The following is an 18378-nucleotide window of genomic DNA, read 5'->3' as shown; positions in this document are numbered from 1 at the left end:
CCATGGGGTCTGGCCCTGATCATCCCACTGCTCCTTCCCACACCCCCCACACATCCTGCCCTGGGGATGGGCCATAGGGGCTTACCAGGCTTGAGCATGGCCAAGTCTTGGAAATCTGTCCCTGGCACCTGGCCTGTCGCTGCCAGTGAGCCCTGCGTGGCAACTTGGACACCGACCAAAACTCCAGAGAAATGCTGGCTTCTGGTTATCACACAGTGGATAACACCACACTCCACAGTCACTGAAAAGCCTCAGCAGTGACACAGAATGAGGAGAAAGTGAGATATTCGTCCATTTTATGTAGCGCAGGCAGGACTCAGGGACCTTGTGCTCAAGGCTCTGTCCAGGACAGTGTCCCTGGGTGCCCTCTGCTCCAGGCTCAGAGTTATCCAGCAGCATGTCCCGGACAGATGGAGGGTTCAAGTCCATGTGGAAGTCAGCTGAAATCTTGCAATTACTTTTCAGGTCGAATAATGCCAAGCTTAGGAAAAAGGGCTCAACCTGGAAATTTTTTTGAATATGTGCGTCATAAAAAATGCACAGCACAGGCTAAAGAGTATCAACATGCATTGCTTTCCCTGATAAGGAAACTGGGAACCTTCTGCTTCTATTTGTTCCTTTAGTTTGGTACACCAGCATTTCACAGAACTGTGACACACAATCCATGTTTATTTGCTTTATAAATATACAGATCCATTTTTTCCTGCACCTTCTTGCATTTTGATCTAGTCAGTTTGAACAAATATGGGAATACACGAGACAGAGAGTCAGACTTGATTAGCATAGCTGGTTTGATAACCAGGATGCCATGGCAGGAACAAACAGAACTGTGAAAATTACAGGAGATGGGATTAAACCTGCCTATGGAAAGAGAAAAGATTCAATCAACTTCTGCAAGCAAAGAATTGTTGTAAAATGCATGAGTTTTCTGTGTGATTTTTAACCTGATTATTGTAGTAGAAATTATTAACCTGTTTGAAATAGTATATAAGTGATAAATAAACCTCCTTTAATTCCCTTACGGGTCTAAGCTAGCTCAGTCCTTCTCAGGCCTAGGAGGAATATATCAAGAGACAGGAAAAGGATTCAAAAGAGGCTCTCACCCTTAGCTGCAGTGATGTTTATTTCCAGATGGTGTCCGGGGAAAGAGAGGACGTCCCCAGGGGGACAGGGTCTTTTCTCAGGACTTCTGAGGGAGGGGCAAGCTGGCACACAGCCAATGGGGTCAGAAAGGGAAGGAAGGGTCAGACTACATGACATGAGCTCCAGGGGTCCCTGAGGGCAGAGAAACCATTTCCCCAGGGGAATGTAACATCTCCTCCTTTTTTTGTTTAAAAAGATACCAAGAAAAATTCTCAAATTCAGTTTGACACGGAGTGTGGGTTTTCCCACCACTTATGATTGGTAGGGAAACCAGATCACTTTAGGTTTGCCAACTCTATGTGGTTGACTTCTGAGGTAGAAGGTATGAGGCTGTTAATAGCCTTGAAAATCAAACAGCGTAGGATCCCGAATGCTATGGTTACAAGGAAAAGGATAACAAAAAGTAACAAAATTTTTTTAACTACAGAAATCCACCACCCAGTGAATCCCCAGCCCTTGAACAGTTCCTTGATCCAGTCTTCAGATTCTTGCTTCACTTGCCCGATCATGTTGTTCATGCTTCGGAGGGCAGCATGGATGTTTGGAGCCTTTGAGGACAGATTCATGCAACAGAGTCCTTCAAATTCCTGGCATTCATGTCCATGCAATAGCAAAAGATAATCAAAAGCAGCACGGTTCTGGATGGTGGCCTGTCTGGTAATCTCCTCGTCTTCTAGGAGAGAGCTGATGGCGATGGATGTTAAGTTTGCCTGTTTGACCACCCAGCACTCTAGGTGGCCCAATTCACCTAGAGCTTTGGCTGCTGCTACCCACGGAAGAAACAGGGATACAGCAACTCTTTTTGACTTTGCCCAATGAAAAATTTCTGAATTACAATTTGGGTCCAAATTGTCAGCACTCCTTTTTTGAATTTTGTCAGCCGATTTGTTTTTGTGAGTCCATTCGCGAATTAAAGTTTGGTTGGGTGTCAATACGGACAATCGCCCTACGGTACATGGCCCTCCTAAAAGCCGCAATGGAATTCCTGCCCATGCCCGATCCCCACAAACCAAGAACAATCCCTTAGGGAGGCTTCTGGGGCTAGAGTGAGATGGGTTGTCTGCTGCAATGTGGCTTATATTATGACACCACCTCTTTGCAGTAAACTCTCCCCGGAACTGTCTTATAAGGTGGTACTCGTCAGTGCTAGTGGGTTTTGGGATGACAGAGAAATGGATGCAGTATGTTGCAGGGGAGGAACCCAATAGTTCTAACTCCTGAGGTTCATGAGCTACCTTGGGCAAACCCCGCACCCATTCCGCTAAGGGGTTCATGGCAAACACATCTTGTTTTTGATGATCCTTGTGTGGTTGTGGGGTGTGCGCCTCCGGAACTTCGTTGGACTTGTATTTGTCCAAACTTGCTGGAAATTCTCCAGCCTGCAAAGGAATTCCTACCAGACAGGTGGACATAGGGTTCTTAGCTGCTGCAGTGGACAAACATATGTTTTCTTGCTGAAGTGTCTGTGCCAGGGTCACCCAGACGTTCTGACGCGGCTGAGGGACGATCCATGCAGCTACCAGACTGTTCAGCATTAGCAGGATGACAACTTGGATGGGGTTCATCATAGGGTTGAGTGGGAGGTAGGTTTTCTCTAGAAGGGAAAAACAAACATTTTTAAAACATGTTAAAATGTTCCTGTTTCTGCCAGAAGAAATCCACACCTAGGGAGGTTCTTTCTCTTCCATCCGGTGGCATCTTCTCTTCGAAGCATCAGTCACTTGCTTCTCATCCCCTTCCGCCAGAGCTGGATTTTTGGGGACAAAAGGTTTCACCCACTTCTGGGGAATCCACCGAGGGCCTGAGGGAGTAGCCACACATGCATAGCCACAACCCCAGGTCACAAGCTCATAGGGACCTTTGGTTTCCAAGTTTCAGGATCCCTAATCAAAACTGGTGGACGCTGAGACAATTTAAACTGATCACCACTGTTAAAATGACGCACCACAGGTGGACTCATGTTTTCAAATGAACAGTTCAGAAAATTGATAGTAAACATGGCCTTGCAGAGCTTCTGCTGTGAAGTCATCCACAAAGCTGAGGTGTTCTGCCTAGCCAAAACCTGTTTGAGCGTCTGGTGTGCATGTTCAATCACACCTTGACCTGTGGGGGAGTGAGGGATGCCAGTTTTATGCTCCACTCCCCACTGCTGGATAAATTCTAGGAACTCCTTGGACACATACGCTGGGCCGTTATCAGTTTTGATTGTTTTTGGAATTCCCAACACTGCAAAAGCTTGCACTAGGTGCTGCTTGGCATGTATGGATTTTTCTCCTGCGTGGGCAGAGGCATACACTGCACCTGAATATGTGTCAATGCTCACATGAACATATTTGAGGTGACCGAAACTAGGAATGTGTGTGATGTCTGTCTGCCATACCTCACAGCTGCCCAGGCCCCTGGGGTTAACCCCCATGCCCATTGATGGCATGGCCTGGAGCTGGCAGTTCGGACAGGTACCTACAATGGCTTGAGCCTGGCTCCGTGTCAGCTGGAATTGTCGGATCAGGGCTGGCACATTTTGATGGTAGTGTTGGTGACTAAGTTTTGCCTGTTGGAAGACATCAGGGAGATGTGTCTTCTCAACTGGTGGTGCAAGGGAGTCTGCCTGGCGATTCCCCTCTGCGATCTCACCTGTCAAATCAGTGTGTGACCTCACATGCATCATGTAAAACGGATGCTCTCGAGAAACTAAATAGATTAGCTTTGAAAGCAACCTGAAGAGATGTTCATTCTCTATTTCTTTGAGCACAGCCTGCTCCGCTCTGGACACTACTCCCGCCACATAGGCAGAGTCGGTTACCAAATTGATTGGTTCTGAGAACTTCTCAAAAGCTCTTACCACTGCGGCCAGTTCAGCCACTTGGGGGGATCCCTCCACAAACTCAACATCAGCTTCCCAATGCTGAGTCCGTGGGTTCCTCCAAGTCATCACCGACTTATTGGAAGCCCCCGATGCGTCTGTGAAGACTGTGAGAGCTTTGAGTGGTCTCCGACTCCTTTTCTCATGAGGAATGAGGTGGAATTCCTCACTGAACAACTTGTGGGACGGAGCATGGACTGATATTTGTCCCCTGTAGCTGTCCAGAGATAATTGGAGACTGGCATTACTCTGCAGCAAATGCTCAAACATCTCTTTGGTCAGTCTCTCAGGAGAGTTCTTTCCCTCCTCTGCAAGTCTGACCGGGAAGTGAATACATGCAAAGTCACAACCTGCCAATTCACACAATCTTACCCTGGCCTTCCGAATCAGCTGAGCCATCAACTCCTGTGGCTCTGTGATGGTCTTGGATCTTTGGTGAGAGAGGAAGACCCACTCTATGATCAAGAGTGAATTTCTCTGCTCTTCGATCCATTGGAAAATCAAACCATGCACATGTGGCAGCTTTCCTAAAACAATGAAATGGAAAGGCATGTTTGGCTCACACCGATGAGCCTGCCTCTCTGACAAGGCCTTCTGTACCTTTTCGATTGCCGTCTTTGCCTCTGGGGTCAGTTCTCTGGGAGACATCAGCTCCCTCTCCCCCTTCAGTAAATTGAAGAAGGGTTCGAGATCTGGATTTGTGAGGCCTAGCCAGGGTCTTACCCAATTCAAAGACCCACACAGGGAGTGGAGATCCGCTAGGGTTTTTGGATTGCAACCAATTTCTAAACTCTGTGGAACAACGGTCCTTGCAGTGATTTGCAAACCCAGGTACTTCCAAGGTGGCATCCTTTGAACCTTGTCCTTCTGTAATTGAAATCCAGCAGAGGTTAAAACTTTAACCACTAGGTCAAGCGTGTGTTGGAGTATAGAGTCATTAGGGCCACACACCAGCACATCATCCATGTAGTGAAGGATGATGGCTTCTTTTCTCTGTGCGCGTATTGGAGACAGTAATGAGGCTACATATTGTTGGCATATGAAAGGACTCGATTTGAGACCCTGGGGAAGGACTCTCCAGTGATAACGCTTCATTGGAGCCTGTCTATTGACATTGGGAACTGAGAAAGCAAACCTTGGGGCATCTTCAGGGTGCAATGGAATTTGGAAGAAACAGTCCTTGATGTCTAAGACAGCCAATTTCCAGTCTCGGGGGAGCATTGTTGGAGTGGGCATTCCTGGTTGGAGGGGTCCCATGTCTTCTACTATTTTATTAATTTCTCGTAGATCATGGAGCAACCTCCACTTGCTCTTTCCCGGTTTCTTTATTACAAAGATCGGGAAATTCCAGGGGCTTGTTGTCTCCACAATATGTCTCTGAGCTAATTGCTCTTCCACGAGTTTTTCCAGCGCCTTGAGTTTTTCTTTACTCAAAGGCCACTGTGCTACCCATCTGGGGGTGTTTTCCAACCACTTTAACTTTTGGGTAGGGCGCTCCACAGTGGCTACTTGCAAAAATCCTGGGGTGTTTTAGGAATGACCAATTGGACTCCCCACTGGGACATGGTGTCCCTCCCCCACAGTGGGGCCTTATAATCTGCTACGAAAGGACGGACATTCGCCACCTTTCCATCAGGTCCCTCAATTTGCACCACGTTTTTCGAAATCCTTGCCATTGTGATTCCTACTATGCCCTGAAGTTTGCCAGCCACAGGCTGTAATTCCCACTTCAAAGGCCACATGCTTTGTGGGAGTATCGTAATGTCAGCGCCGGTGTCGAGCACCCCCGCCACTAGGAAGTGCTCTGACCCACAAGCAATGTTGCATGCCATAGAGGGTTTAGGTTCCCCCACCACTTCTGTCCAGTAGACCTCTGGTGATTTACCGTCTGCTGTGATCTCTGCTGGAACCGGAATGGCTTGAGCAAGAATTTGCCCCTCTACAAGATAAAAGGGTGGTTGCATACAGTGAGCCAACAACATGAGGCCTATTATTTTTCCCTTAATGGTCATGGGAGCTATCTCAATTTCCAAGGGTGTGTGTGCTGTGTCCCCAATAACAAAATACTCACTGTCCAATCCCATGTCGTAAACCGTCAGGTCCTGTGAGATGTTTGATAGGTCAACTGTTATAACCATCCACTCAGTAGATCTGAAATGAAAACCTTTGGTAGTTACAAGTCTAAAATGGCCTAGTGGCTGCCAAACCTTGTTAGTTGAGCATTTAACATTTACATTTTTTTGCACCCCCACACCCTGTGACCTGCCCTCCCCCTTTTTCTTTAAGAGAGAGGCTTTTGCCAATGTGAGTCCCGCTATATTTATATCTTTGCGCGTTGTAGTATTAACAGCGGGCACGCGCTGTAAATTCAGTTTTTTTGTCTGGGATTTCTTCTGCTTCTGGGTCTGAGGGCAGGTTCTGGTGAAGTGTCCTGGTTTCCTGCAGCGGAGGCAGATGATGCGCTGCAGCTGATTTGGTGGCATCAGTTGCCTGTTTGGGTTTGGTCCTGCAGGGGCTGTATGCTGTGGGTGTGTAGGTCCAGGATTTCTTTCAGATGCGCAGAACATTTCTGTCCTTCTGGAACAAGCTTCTATCATCTGGGACAGAGTAGGTGGAGGTTCTAGGGGAAGGCTAAGAATAATTCTACGACAGGTCTCATTAGCATTTCTTTGAGCCATCTCTTTGATCAGCTCTGTCTGCACCATGGGATCTGGTACTTGTTGTTCCACCTGTGTCCTCAGACGATCAACAAACTGCAAGAAATTCTATGTAGCAAATTGTTTAACATTGATATAACTTCCTTTCCCTTCCATTGATGGTAGCTGATAAAACATTTTCTCTGCTACATTGCTAATCCTAAGTAAAACTGGCTTGGATAACACTCGAGTTTGTTTTTCTGGGCAATTCCAGGCCCCTTCCCCACACAGATGTTCAAGTGTAATATCATGTCCCTCAGTGTCTTTTGCTGCATTAGGGGTTTGCTGAATCTCCTGTAAAATTGTTCTTAAAGCTCTTTTCCACATATTATTCCATAGATCATACTCTGAGGGAGATAACAGACATCTGAATAAGTCCTTGATATCACTGGGAACCATTTCATTAGAATCAAATGTGGCTCTAAACATACCTTTAAAGATGGCACTGTCTCTCCCAAACTCACGCTGTACTTTGCAAGCTCTTTATCTTGGTAGGAAAGTGGCTGGTATTGCCTGGAACCTTGCCTTCTACCAACATATGTAACAGGAGCAACAGAGAAAATGTGTTCATCTGCATTTGCCAAGGGTCTGGAAACTGCTGCCGGTCTCTCAGTGTCTGGGGACACTGGGGTTACAACGTTTGCAGTCCCTTGGGGGTTGGGAAGAGGAGGCATGCTCTCTCCATGCTGGCTGGGCAGCCCAGGCTGTCCCCCTCCCCCTGCTGTGAGGCAATCACACCCCCTGCCGTGGCTGTAAGGGGAGGGGGGCCCGTCCCCCCCTGTGCTGCCGCAGCAGGCGGGAGGGAGGCAGGGGGAGGGGGGGTGGGGCAGGGCTGCCGGAGGCCAGAAGGGGTTGGCACTGGAATAGGGGGTGGGGGCAGGGGGTAGGGGGGAGAAGGGGTTATGGGAGGAAGGTCAGAGCACATGGGAGCCGCCATTATTATCAGCCACATGGAGAGTGACCCCCAGGGGGTCTGCAGCCTGGCAGGAGCCCCGGGGTGGCGCAGCACCCCCAAAGGGATCTGTCGGAGAAAAACTTGCTGTGTTAAATGGGTCCTAGGAGAATGGTAAGCCTGGATATAAAGGTGGGTCAGAGAGAGGATTACATGGGGGAAGTTTCTGCTGCTGGCTAGGTTTGCTTAACTCTAGATGTTTACGAGCTTGCAAAAATATGGGAATAAATATAGAAGCAGCGTGATCATTATTCTGTACTTTGTCTGTAATCACATTACCCACGTGGTCCCAGAAAGAAACAGTACCGATCTGTAACAAATCAGCTTCAGTAAATTCATGTTCTAGCCAGCGAACAAATTTTTTCTGCAGCTTTTTGGAAATTTTAACATTATTTAAAAGATCTTGAAGCTGTTTTATTACACTCTTTTGATGAACAGATAGCTGAACGCCCATTATTCGATATTACTGAAAGCTATTTGCTCAAAATCCACCCTCCGGATGCTACAGCCAGCTGTATAACTCCTGTTTTTTCCTATGTCCAGAGAAAACAGGCAGGGAAAACTCCGGGGCTGCGGTCGCGTATTTGTGCCGGTTCTCCAGCCCCGGTGGCCCCGGGGGGGTCCCGCAGCCTTGCTTGGCTGATGGGGTACTTGCCCGGGCTGGGATTTCCCCGAAAAACACGGCTCCCTGGGCGGAGCGGCTCCAGGGGCCGGCGGGCAGCGGCAATCGGAAACAAAAGAAAAAAAAAAGAAAAAAAATTCCTAGCCACTGGGTCCTAGAGTCCACCCGCCTGCCACACTCCCAATGGTAAAAATAACTCTCTCCCAGTTTGGAGGTTATTCCCGGGGTAACAGCCAAACAGAGGTATTTACCTGATCCGCGGGAGCATAGTGCTGAGTCAGGAGCAACCGAAGGTCCTGTCTTAAGCTCACTCGTGACAGGGTGAAAATCAAAAGCTACGAGCTTATCCCTACCCACCTATAGCAACAGAACGTGGCCAAAGGGGCTAGGATAATTGAACGTCTCAAAAAGCTTCTGAGACCCTGTTAGTAGGTCCCCAGCTCCGCATGGGCTGTGAGAAATTATTCCAACCCACTTGAGTGCCAATTGATAAATAAACCTCCTTTAATTTCCTTACGGGTCTTAGCTAGCTCAGTCCTTCTCAGGCCTAGGAGGAATATATCAAGAGAAAGGAAAAGGATTCAAAAGAAGCTCTCACCCTTAGCTGCAGTGATGTTTATTTCCAGATGGTGTCCGGGGAAAGAGAGGACGTCCCCAGGGGGACAGGGTCTTTTCTCAGGACTTCTGAGGGTGGGGCAAGCTGGCACACAGCCAATGGGGTCAGAAAGGGAAGGAAGGGTCAGACTACATGACATGAGCTCCAGGGGTCCCTGAGGGGGGAGAAACCATTCCCACAGGGGAATGTAACATATAAGCTTTTGGGAAACCTGAGTAAAATCAAATTCTGATCACCAAATCAGTCTTCCCATTTCTCAATCAATCGCCAATAATTGGTGCCCCATGTGAGGAGAGAAGAACCAGCTATCTGACGGCAATTGGCGATGCCCCTGGAACTGATCGTGACGGTGAGAGAACCGTGTTTGGGCCTGCGATCACCTGTACGCTGTGACGTGACAGGTGAGCCAGGGGAACTCAAAGTATGGGACAGGACGTGTCCAACAAGAGAGATGTTAATGAAACCATGCTACGCTTGCTGAGCAAGCATAAATCCACCATCCTTAAGCAAGACCTTAAGTCGCTCCTACGATGGGTGTCACGCATGTTCCTTGATACCACCCCTTCTTCTATTTTTACTCTCCGCTACTGGGACAAGGTCGGCGTAAAGCTCTACGACCTGGCTATGCTGCCTGGCCACGAGCCAGAGCTACGCCTGCTTCCTGCATGGAGGGCGGTCATGGACACGATTAAAAAAGAGGGGGAGAGCGAGGCAGCCTGCAAGGCCACCGCGGAGACGGCCCCAGCGGCCGTGCCAGACCGAAACCTGCCCAGGTCCCGCTCCCTGTCCCCCGTCCACACCCCTTCCCCGACGAACGCCAAGGATAGAGCCCAGCCGCCAGCTGCAGCCCCACCGGTATCCCACCAGCAACCCCAGAGCCACCAAATGCTAATCGCTTATGCGGATACTGACTCTAGCAGTGACGGAGAGTCTTTTGACCCCGGCCCCAAAAAAGATCTGAACTTATTCCCTTCAAATATGCATAACAACTGGTTACAGATAAAAACGAAAGCCCTTAAGGACAGAGACTTTGATACTGCAGCAGAAATATTTGTAGCCCCTGTGCGACTCAGCCCGAGGGGGGGGAATCCACAATGGGAGCCCTTGGGCCACTCAGAAATTAAGGAAGTGCGCCGTACCGCGGCAGAATATGGTCTGGGGTCCCCTTACTTCAGTAATTTGTTGAGAGCAACTTTCACTACTCACCTCATGACCCCTCATGATGTTAAATCCTTAGCAAACCTTTTGCTCACCCCAACACAATATGCGATATTCATGGCACAATGGAAAAGGAGACTGGAAAACTTAATTGTAACATATGCAGGGCAAGCAAACCAAGCCCTGGTTGCCTTAACTATTGACCACTTAGCAGGGGAGGGAGCGCATACCGATCCTAATGGCCAGGCTGCCTTACCGAGAGAAGCCCTGGAAGGGATCATAGAGGCAGCTCGTTTTGCATTTCTTAAAGTCCCTGATGCCAAAACCCCACAACAGTCCTTCATAAATATTAAACAGGCTCCCCAAGAACCCTATATGAAGTTTGTGGACAAATTGAAACAAGCACTGGAGAGACAGATTGATAATGACCAAGCCAGGGAAGTTGTGCTCCTCAAACTGGCTGTAGAAAATGCTAACGATGACTGTAAATGCCTCTTGAAAGCCCTGCCCCCAGAACCTGAGCCCACACTGCTTCAAATGATAGAAGCCTGCAACCGCCTGGGGACATTGCAGCACACTACAGCAGTAACCTACCAAGCTGTGGGACAAGGCATAGCCGATGCTTTTGCCACTTTAAAGATAATACCCAAAAAGCAGTTGGTTTGTTTCGGCTGCAGGGAGCCCGGGCACATTAAAAAAGACTGTCGAAAGGCACAAAAACCCAGAATGCCGAGTATGTGCCCTCGCTGCCAGAAAGGTCCTCGCTTTGCTAATTCCTGTCGCTCTAAATTTCACAAAAATGGCCAGCCTTTGCAGGGAAACTCATCTCACAGCATGGGATGGCAACGCATGAAGACACAAGTCCCACAGCCAACCCAGCAGCTGTCACAACCGGAACCAACCTTCAGCTTCCAGCCAGCGCAGGCCCTGCCTGCCGGACCATCTCTGACCTACGTCCAGCAACCCCAGGGAGCGCCAGATTGGACATTTCAACCTGTGATACAGTAACGTTGACCAATTGCTCAGTGTTTTGTCTCCCCACAGGAATTTATGGACCTTTGCTACCAGGTCACCATGCTTTGCTTTTAGGTAGATCTTCTACCTCAGTCACAGGATTGTTTGTTTTACCGGGAGTTATTGATTCTGACACGGTTGAAGAAATAAAAATCATGGCTTGGACCCCACAGCCGCCCCCGTGTAGTCCCGGCAGAGACCAAAATTGCCCAGCTTGTACTTTTCCCAGCAGCCTCCTTATCCAGACCTCCGATAGCTAATCAGAAGGGAGGCAAGTTTGGTTCAACGGAGGTACCACAAATTTTTTAGATGCAGCGCATAACTCCTGCATGTCCTACGTGCCGATGCAAAGTGTCTCTGAGAGGCAAAGAGTTAATTTTAACCAGACTCATTGATATCAGCGCAGATATTAGTCTTATCTCCCAAAACCAATGGCCTAATGATTGGCCATTAATGCCTGTCCCCCAGATCCTTTCAGGGTTGGGTAGAAACAGTCAAAGCTATCAAAGCCAATACTTGGTACAAATCACAGGACCTGAGGGGAGAGTAGCTACTCTCAGGCCTTATGTGTTGTCTTCGCTGCTAGTTTTGTGAGGGAGAGATGTTCTATCTCAATGGAGAATTTTTATGCAGTCAGATTTTGTATAAAGGTCATTGAAGTGCACGACTTTAAAACTAACCTAGAAAGAAAAAAAAACCAGTTTGGTAAATTAATGTCTCTTAAGTTCTTAACAGGAAAGGGGGAGCCGAGGATGATACCCCTGCTGAGAAGACTGCAGAAAGCTCTTTTATGTTTTCAGTCTTTTAAATTGTTCTGATGGACTCTAAACAAATGGTTACAGCCTTTGAGTGAGAACTTAATGCAGAACTGCTTCTCTCCTTCTCTTGTTTAGTTTGTCATCAAACCTGGATTGAATGCAAATATGTTAGATGTGAGATACTGTAGTACTGTGCATCTCATAAAAGACAAGGTATTTGCTGTCAATGTGATCCATCAAGATGCATCAGAAATAATGCACAAATTCAACGATTAATGTGTGTATATAAGTTTGATCCACCTGAAGAATTAGAGCACAGCGGCTTACTGCCACTGAGAATAAGGATATATGATGATTTCCTGACTATCATAATATTTACTGAGAATTGTTTCTAGTGCTCAGACATAGCCTGTTAAACTTACATGCTTTTGACAAAGATTGTGATAACCAGTTTGATTTTTAGTTCAAAAGAGATTCCCATAGAAATATCTAGACTGATGCATAAGAATGCATTCTATTTCGGCACAACCTTTGCAAATTTTAACTGAAATCAAAACTTTACATGATGTACAAAAATTTTTTAGGAGCAAGGTCCCTATTAGAAATCCCAAATGCAGAACTAAGTCCTTTGCTTGAACTGCTAGAGAGATTCAAACCTTTTATCACCTAAACAACTTAATTTACAAGTTCAACATGCACTGCAGAGCTTGGTAAACCAGCAAGCTGCACACTAAGCACCTAAACTGCCTTTCCTTTTAATATTTTTGCATCTAGCAAAACAGCCCCATGCTTTGATGTTTCTATGAGACTCCAAAGCACCAGCCCCTGTGCTTATCATTGATTTTTTTACCTCACCAAGCGACCAAAACCATCAGTACCCAACATGAAATGATAGCCCAACTAGTTGTTGAAGCCTGACAGACTAACTTCTCTTGCAAGAGTGAAATTTTCCATTGTTTTGCTGCCTCTTATCACCTTTATTTGAATTAGATATTTCAAGAATCTAAAGCTAATCAAATAGCCTTTGCTAAATTCTGCAGACAAATCTCAATACATCCTCCAAAACATAAGCTTTTAACACCTTTATTTCAATTAACAGAAAAATCTAAGAGAAGTGAGGTTCCACTTCAAGCCTTAACAGTATTCACAGATGGTTCTGGTCGCTCTCATAAATCAGTAACAGTATAAAGAGATTCTTTTTCTAGTGCCTAAAGATCAGATGTATCCACATTTGAAAAATCCCCTCAAATTGTTGAACTTGATACTGTTGTCAGAGCTTTTCACAATTTTTCTGTTCCTTTTAATCTAGTAACAGATTCAGTTTATGTTGCAAGAATCGTGAAGCCTCAGCCCTGAAAGAAAGTGTAAAAAACCTGCAAGCAGATGATAGATTTGAATAGGGGAATAAACTCCTGAGAAGCTAGAGAATCCATAAATAGATTAGAAATTTAGTTAAAATAAGCTTATATGTATTAAGCATTATATTATGTATTGTTATAATTATTCCTTATATTTTACAGTGTGTTTAAACTAAACGTAAAATCTAGATCTTAGCTAAATAACCTGTTTAGTGGCTAAGGTTTGACACCTTGGCTAAAAGATTTTCTTAAAATAAGAAAGCATGTAATGATTTTAATAATAATTGTATTAGTTATGATACCTTGCTTGCTTCATTGTGTACAGAGATTAATTAATAAGGCCATCAAGAGAGTGTTCTTGGTTGATACAGGAGGGGGAGATGTGGGAAAACACAAGACAGAGAGTCAAACAGACTTGATTAGCATAGCTGGTTTGATAATCAGGATGCCATGGCAGGAACAAACAGAACTGTGAAAATTACAGGAGATGGGATTAAACCTGCTTATGGGAAGACAGAAGATTCAATCAACTTCTGCAAGCAAAGAATTGTTGTAAAATGCATGAGTTTTCTGTGTGATTTTTAACCTGATTATTGTAGTAGAAATTATTAACCTGTTTGAAACAGTATATAAGCTTTTGGGAAACCTGAGTAAAATCGAATTCTGATCACCGAATCAGTCTTCCTGTCTCTCAATCAATCGCCAATAAACAAAGTTATATGAAATATAAAGAATGAAATCCATATGTTTTTTATGTAAGTGGTAAACTATGAAGTCAGGAAGAAAAGATGAACTCAATTTATCGGAGCTGTTTATCCTTTTGCAATGAGAAATCAGCCTAAGAGTGTTTATGATCACCTGCTAAAGATCACTATATTTATTTTCCAAAGTCCATCAGCTCTGGATGGCTCAACTGTGACACTCAAAATGTTCCTCAGATGCTATCCCAGGAGGAAAGTTAGCTCTCCCAGCCAGGAGAGCTCAAATACAAGGCTTATAGTGCTGAGGAAATGCATGTGCAAAATCTGCCAACTGCTTTGTAGCCACTGACTTTGACAGCACCAGGCAAGTGGCAATAATTCATGTATTTCTAATTCAAACATCCTAGTAGGCATGCATCCATGGAAAGATAAAAATACAGGCCTGAAGATAAAACTGTAGCATGCACAAGACATTCCAGCATGACTTGGAGGCATTACATCAATGCTGAAAATGTGCTGATTAGGTCTCACTCTGGACCTGATTAAGGATGGATAACAAGAATCTTTGCTGTTAGCAATGCCTCTATCTGCTGAGGGTTACTGAGCCTGGTGTTGTGTATCAGAGCTGTGAACTGCCAATATGAAACCATCACAAAAAAGCCTTTGTGATTCTACCAGGCATCAGACAGGGCAGCATCAGTAGAGATGGGGCAGTGCTGGTGCCTCTGCCTCCCCTGCTGCTCTGCACCCCTGCATATAGGGCTGACTCCAGCCAGAGAAAGCACAGGACGTGACAGCAGGGATTTGTTTTGGGAGGAAAGACTGGAGGAGACTGGTCTGTTCAGTCAAGCAGAAGAAAGTCCGAAGTGAGAGGTAATAGCTGTCTACAGACATCAGAGGCTCAGAAAATACAAGCATTTTTAGGTTAAGGCACAACTTTGGCACAATAACAAATGCATATAATAAAGTGACTGTGAATAGAGTTAGGCTGGGACTCAGAAGAAGGTTCCAGAACAGGGAAATCCATTGACATTAGGGGAAATGAAATAAAACACAGCCATGAGTGGTTTGGAGATGGAGCTTAATCATTTACCAACAGGACTTTCACAGGGATGCAGAATTTGGCAGACACACACTCCCCATTCCCTGTGCCCCTGGACCACAGGTTTCCCAGCAGTTTCAGTTTCTGGCAGGCTGAGGCATGTCAGCAAAGACCCTGTCCCTAAACACATTCTTGGAACACCAAAATACTAAGGCAAACAAATCCTGCAATGACTGGGACAGCAGTCATCATCTGTCCAGGTCTCACTGGTGCTCATAGCAAAATGGGATCATTTTACGCCCCCCCCAGATTAACTTGCCAAGGTATTTTCTTGCTGAGGAGAGGAAAAAAGACAAAGCAGGACATCCAGGAGCTCCCCTTACGTTGGTTGGTCCTTCTGCCCTGTCATCAGCTGAGCAAGGAGGTTGAGGGAGAAGTCCTGGCAGCAAACCATGAAGCGCCTGCTGCACTTTTCTTCAAAAGGCTTCACATCTGGCTCAATCCCTGAGAAATCGAGTCTCTAGATAGCAAACAAACAAATCTGGTTTCATTAAAAAAGAAAACAACCCCCTGAATAATGTTAAGGGATAACATTACTGCAAATGCTATCTTTATCAATTTTTAAGTGGTCCAAAAGGTACAAAACATTCACAAATGAGTGCAATTTGATGATGTTATACAAAGGTATTCAAGACATGAATTCATGGGTATGTATCAAATTTTAGCAACCTGTTTTGTAGAGCACAGCAAACTAAACCTCAGAATTATTTCAGTTCCTTCCTGCTTTGTTGTAACCTGGGGGATCCTCCTAAACACCACTTAGAGCTTGGGGAAGAAAGTGGAACATAAGACAACGTTACAATCAGAAAAGTATCTTCCACCATGAAGGTATGACTAGGTTAGAGATGGTCCCTGTGCCTGAAATAGAGAGAAGGCACACGTGGGATTGTGAGCAACATTTCAAAGTGGAAGGCATGTCCAGCAGGACAGCACTAACTGGTATGGCTAGAAACAGCAAAGAGTGTCTGGCTGGGAAATACAAACAGGCCCGATTATCATCACCTCCTCCCTAACCTAGAACACTCACGCCTGGTCTGTGCCTCCACATCCATCCTCCTCAAAGAGCAGGCACACTTGCAACCAAAGACCCTCAGCCTTTGATACACCCATTGTGCTGGGCACTGGAGACAGAGCAACCAAACACCCCTAAATACCAGCAGGTATTTTTGTTTCCCTTATTTTCTTTTCATGAGGAAAGTACATTGCAGGCAAACGTTCCTGCTCCCAGTCTCCTTAGCATCAGGCATACAAGTGTGCATGTACCAGCACTGACTGGAGCAAAGACTTTGAATGCTTGGTGTTACAGCAGATCCAACTGACCCACACCAGAATGAAGTGCTCTGGGTATAGAAAGAGGGCAGTGAATTCAGCCTAACCATTTGGTTACGTAAAAGAAGTTATCTTAGATGCTCCACACTGAGTAATATTTCCATTTTTATTATCTGACTAGAATATAGGAAGCTTCTCAGAGCTTCTCTTAAAAAAAAAAAAAACCACAACAAAACCAAAAAGCCTCCTGGATGCTTATCTTCCTTCTGTTAAATATTCTAAAGAATTGCCAAGAGAAAAGCTCATTTTGTACAACTAAACCTTTTAAAGACTGTTACATTCCCCTGGGGAATGGTTTCTCCCCCCTCAGAGACCCCTAGAGCCTGTAACCATGTAGTTTAACCCTTCCTCCCCTTTCTGACCCTATTGGCTGTGTCCCAATTACCCCTCCCTGGGAGAAGCTCAGATAAGACCCTCTTCTTCCGCACTCGTCCTCTTTCCCCTCTGGTCACCAGCTGGAATAAACGTCTTGAACTACAGCTGGGGGTCAGAGCCTCTTTTGGAATCCTTTGTCCTGTCCATGAAATATTCTTCCAAAGCACTCTAAGGTCTGAGCTAGCATTGGAACATTGGAGGGGCTACAGGGGGATTTATTTCAAAAGACTAATTACATTTCCTTGTTAAACCAGAATGTTCTATTTTACAGGTGTGAACACACCAAACCAGAAGGAGAACCAGAAACAGTGACGTACCCTGGAACAGTTCTCTAAAACTCTGTTAGCAATTGCAGCTCATTCCACTGAAATCCCACACCTGGACCCTGGCAGAGAATTCAAGTTCAAAGCCAAGAAGATAACAGTCCGATAGACAATGACCCTCTACTCCAGTGCATCAGACCAGCACAGGGTGTTTTTTTCCATTTGTCTGTCCCTACATTTGAGAACTCTCTGAAGACTGAGGCTCTCCCTGTAAACCCCTGTCATGGCCTTTGCCACCACTGCTCCCTGTGCTAGATGTGCTGAGCCCATGTAGCACTGCAGGTATCCATGCAATACCTCTTCCACTGCTTCTTCTTGCAAGCATGAGAACTTCTCAGAGCCCCAGAGAAAATCTGGTTTGAAATCCAGCAAGAGCAGGATGCATCACACAAATGCCAGCAAAGCTGGAGGGAGGCCATGTGTGGGGCTGCTGCAACTCTTCCCTGTACTGGAGCTATCACCTGAGCACTGACATCTCGTTCTGCTCTCACTGACAGGAATATGGGCTGCACTTCTGTTCTCCACTGGAAAACATGCTGCTTCTGCAGGCAAAAGCTGTGGCCATGCAAGGGGACAAGGGAGGCGCGACACAGTGAGCAAAACCTCACACTGGCAAATGTGGGAATGTTTACCTGGACTTCTGGGTCAAAAGAAAAGATGTTTTGTCTTCCATCATTTCTGATCAGTTTGTTTAGTTGATCTGTTTCTCTTCTGTACTAGGACAAAGGAAGGCATTGATATTAGTGCGTGGCCACACAGAGGCAAGCACTCATTATTGGGAAAGAACTGGGTCAAAACAAAATAATTATTTTTCAGATTGTCTTTGTGATACATGAGCTGATGCAAAGCACTGACATGGTGCAAGGACAGTACAGAGATGTGGCTATGCTGAAGGAAAAAGCAGGCAGAAGCAGGCAACCACACTTGGAACTGAGGAACATGTAGCCGCAAACCATGGGGCTCCATCAATGAGACAGGTGGGATAACAGAGACCCCACCAGGACCTAGTGTCTGCACAGCTCCCCCAGAGCTGGAGACACAGAAAGCAGAAAACCCCTCTCACAAGCTGGACAGAAGTAGCTGTGGGTGGGGAGAGTGATCCTGCAAACACAATACCTTCATCAGCTCTGGAGGCATGCTTCTTTCCAGGCTCTCCAGGATGTTATCTGACTTTCCCTGTGTGCTTGATTCATCATCTGCAAGGACACAAGAAACAGATGTTCAAAACAACTGCAGGAGGACTGCTCTGCCAGAAAGCATCCTGCAGTATTTGCTAACAATAGCATAGAAACAGTTTACAGAGATTTTTCCATTTCTTGGGAGTAAGATTTTTTCCATGCATTACGATTATCAAAGTGTACTATTACA

The 18378-nt window shown here is 45.9% G+C and overlaps 1 protein-coding gene across 4 annotated transcripts in view; it reads right to left on the bottom strand.

Moving 5' to 3' along the window:
- LOC134565100 (uncharacterized) overlaps positions 1-18378 on the bottom strand; it is a 36006-nt gene extending 17628 nt beyond the window's left edge. For 3 of the 4 annotated variants that reach the window (XM_063424482.1, XM_063424484.1, XM_063424483.1), the window contains exons 1-2: positions 6078-6891; positions 86-2737 (exon numbers count right to left, since the gene is read on the bottom strand). In XM_063424482.1, coding sequence (XP_063280552.1) covers positions 1419-2737; positions 6078-6711 — 1953 coding nt within the window. In that variant the 5' untranslated portion in view covers positions 6712-6891 and the 3' untranslated portion in view covers positions 86-1418. Of the gene's footprint in view, positions 1-85; positions 2738-6077; positions 6892-15306; positions 15444-17642; positions 17722-18126 lie in introns of those variants that run through there. The other variant, XM_063424485.1, reaches the window with a different exon arrangement.

This window comes from Prinia subflava, assembly GCF_021018805.1.
Source record: "Prinia subflava isolate CZ2003 ecotype Zambia chromosome W unlocalized genomic scaffold, Cam_Psub_1.2 scaffold_33_NEW, whole genome shotgun sequence".
NCBI classification, from domain to species: domain Eukaryota; kingdom Metazoa; phylum Chordata; class Aves; order Passeriformes; family Cisticolidae; genus Prinia; species Prinia subflava.
This window is presented reverse-complemented; position numbering and strand designations above follow the sequence as displayed.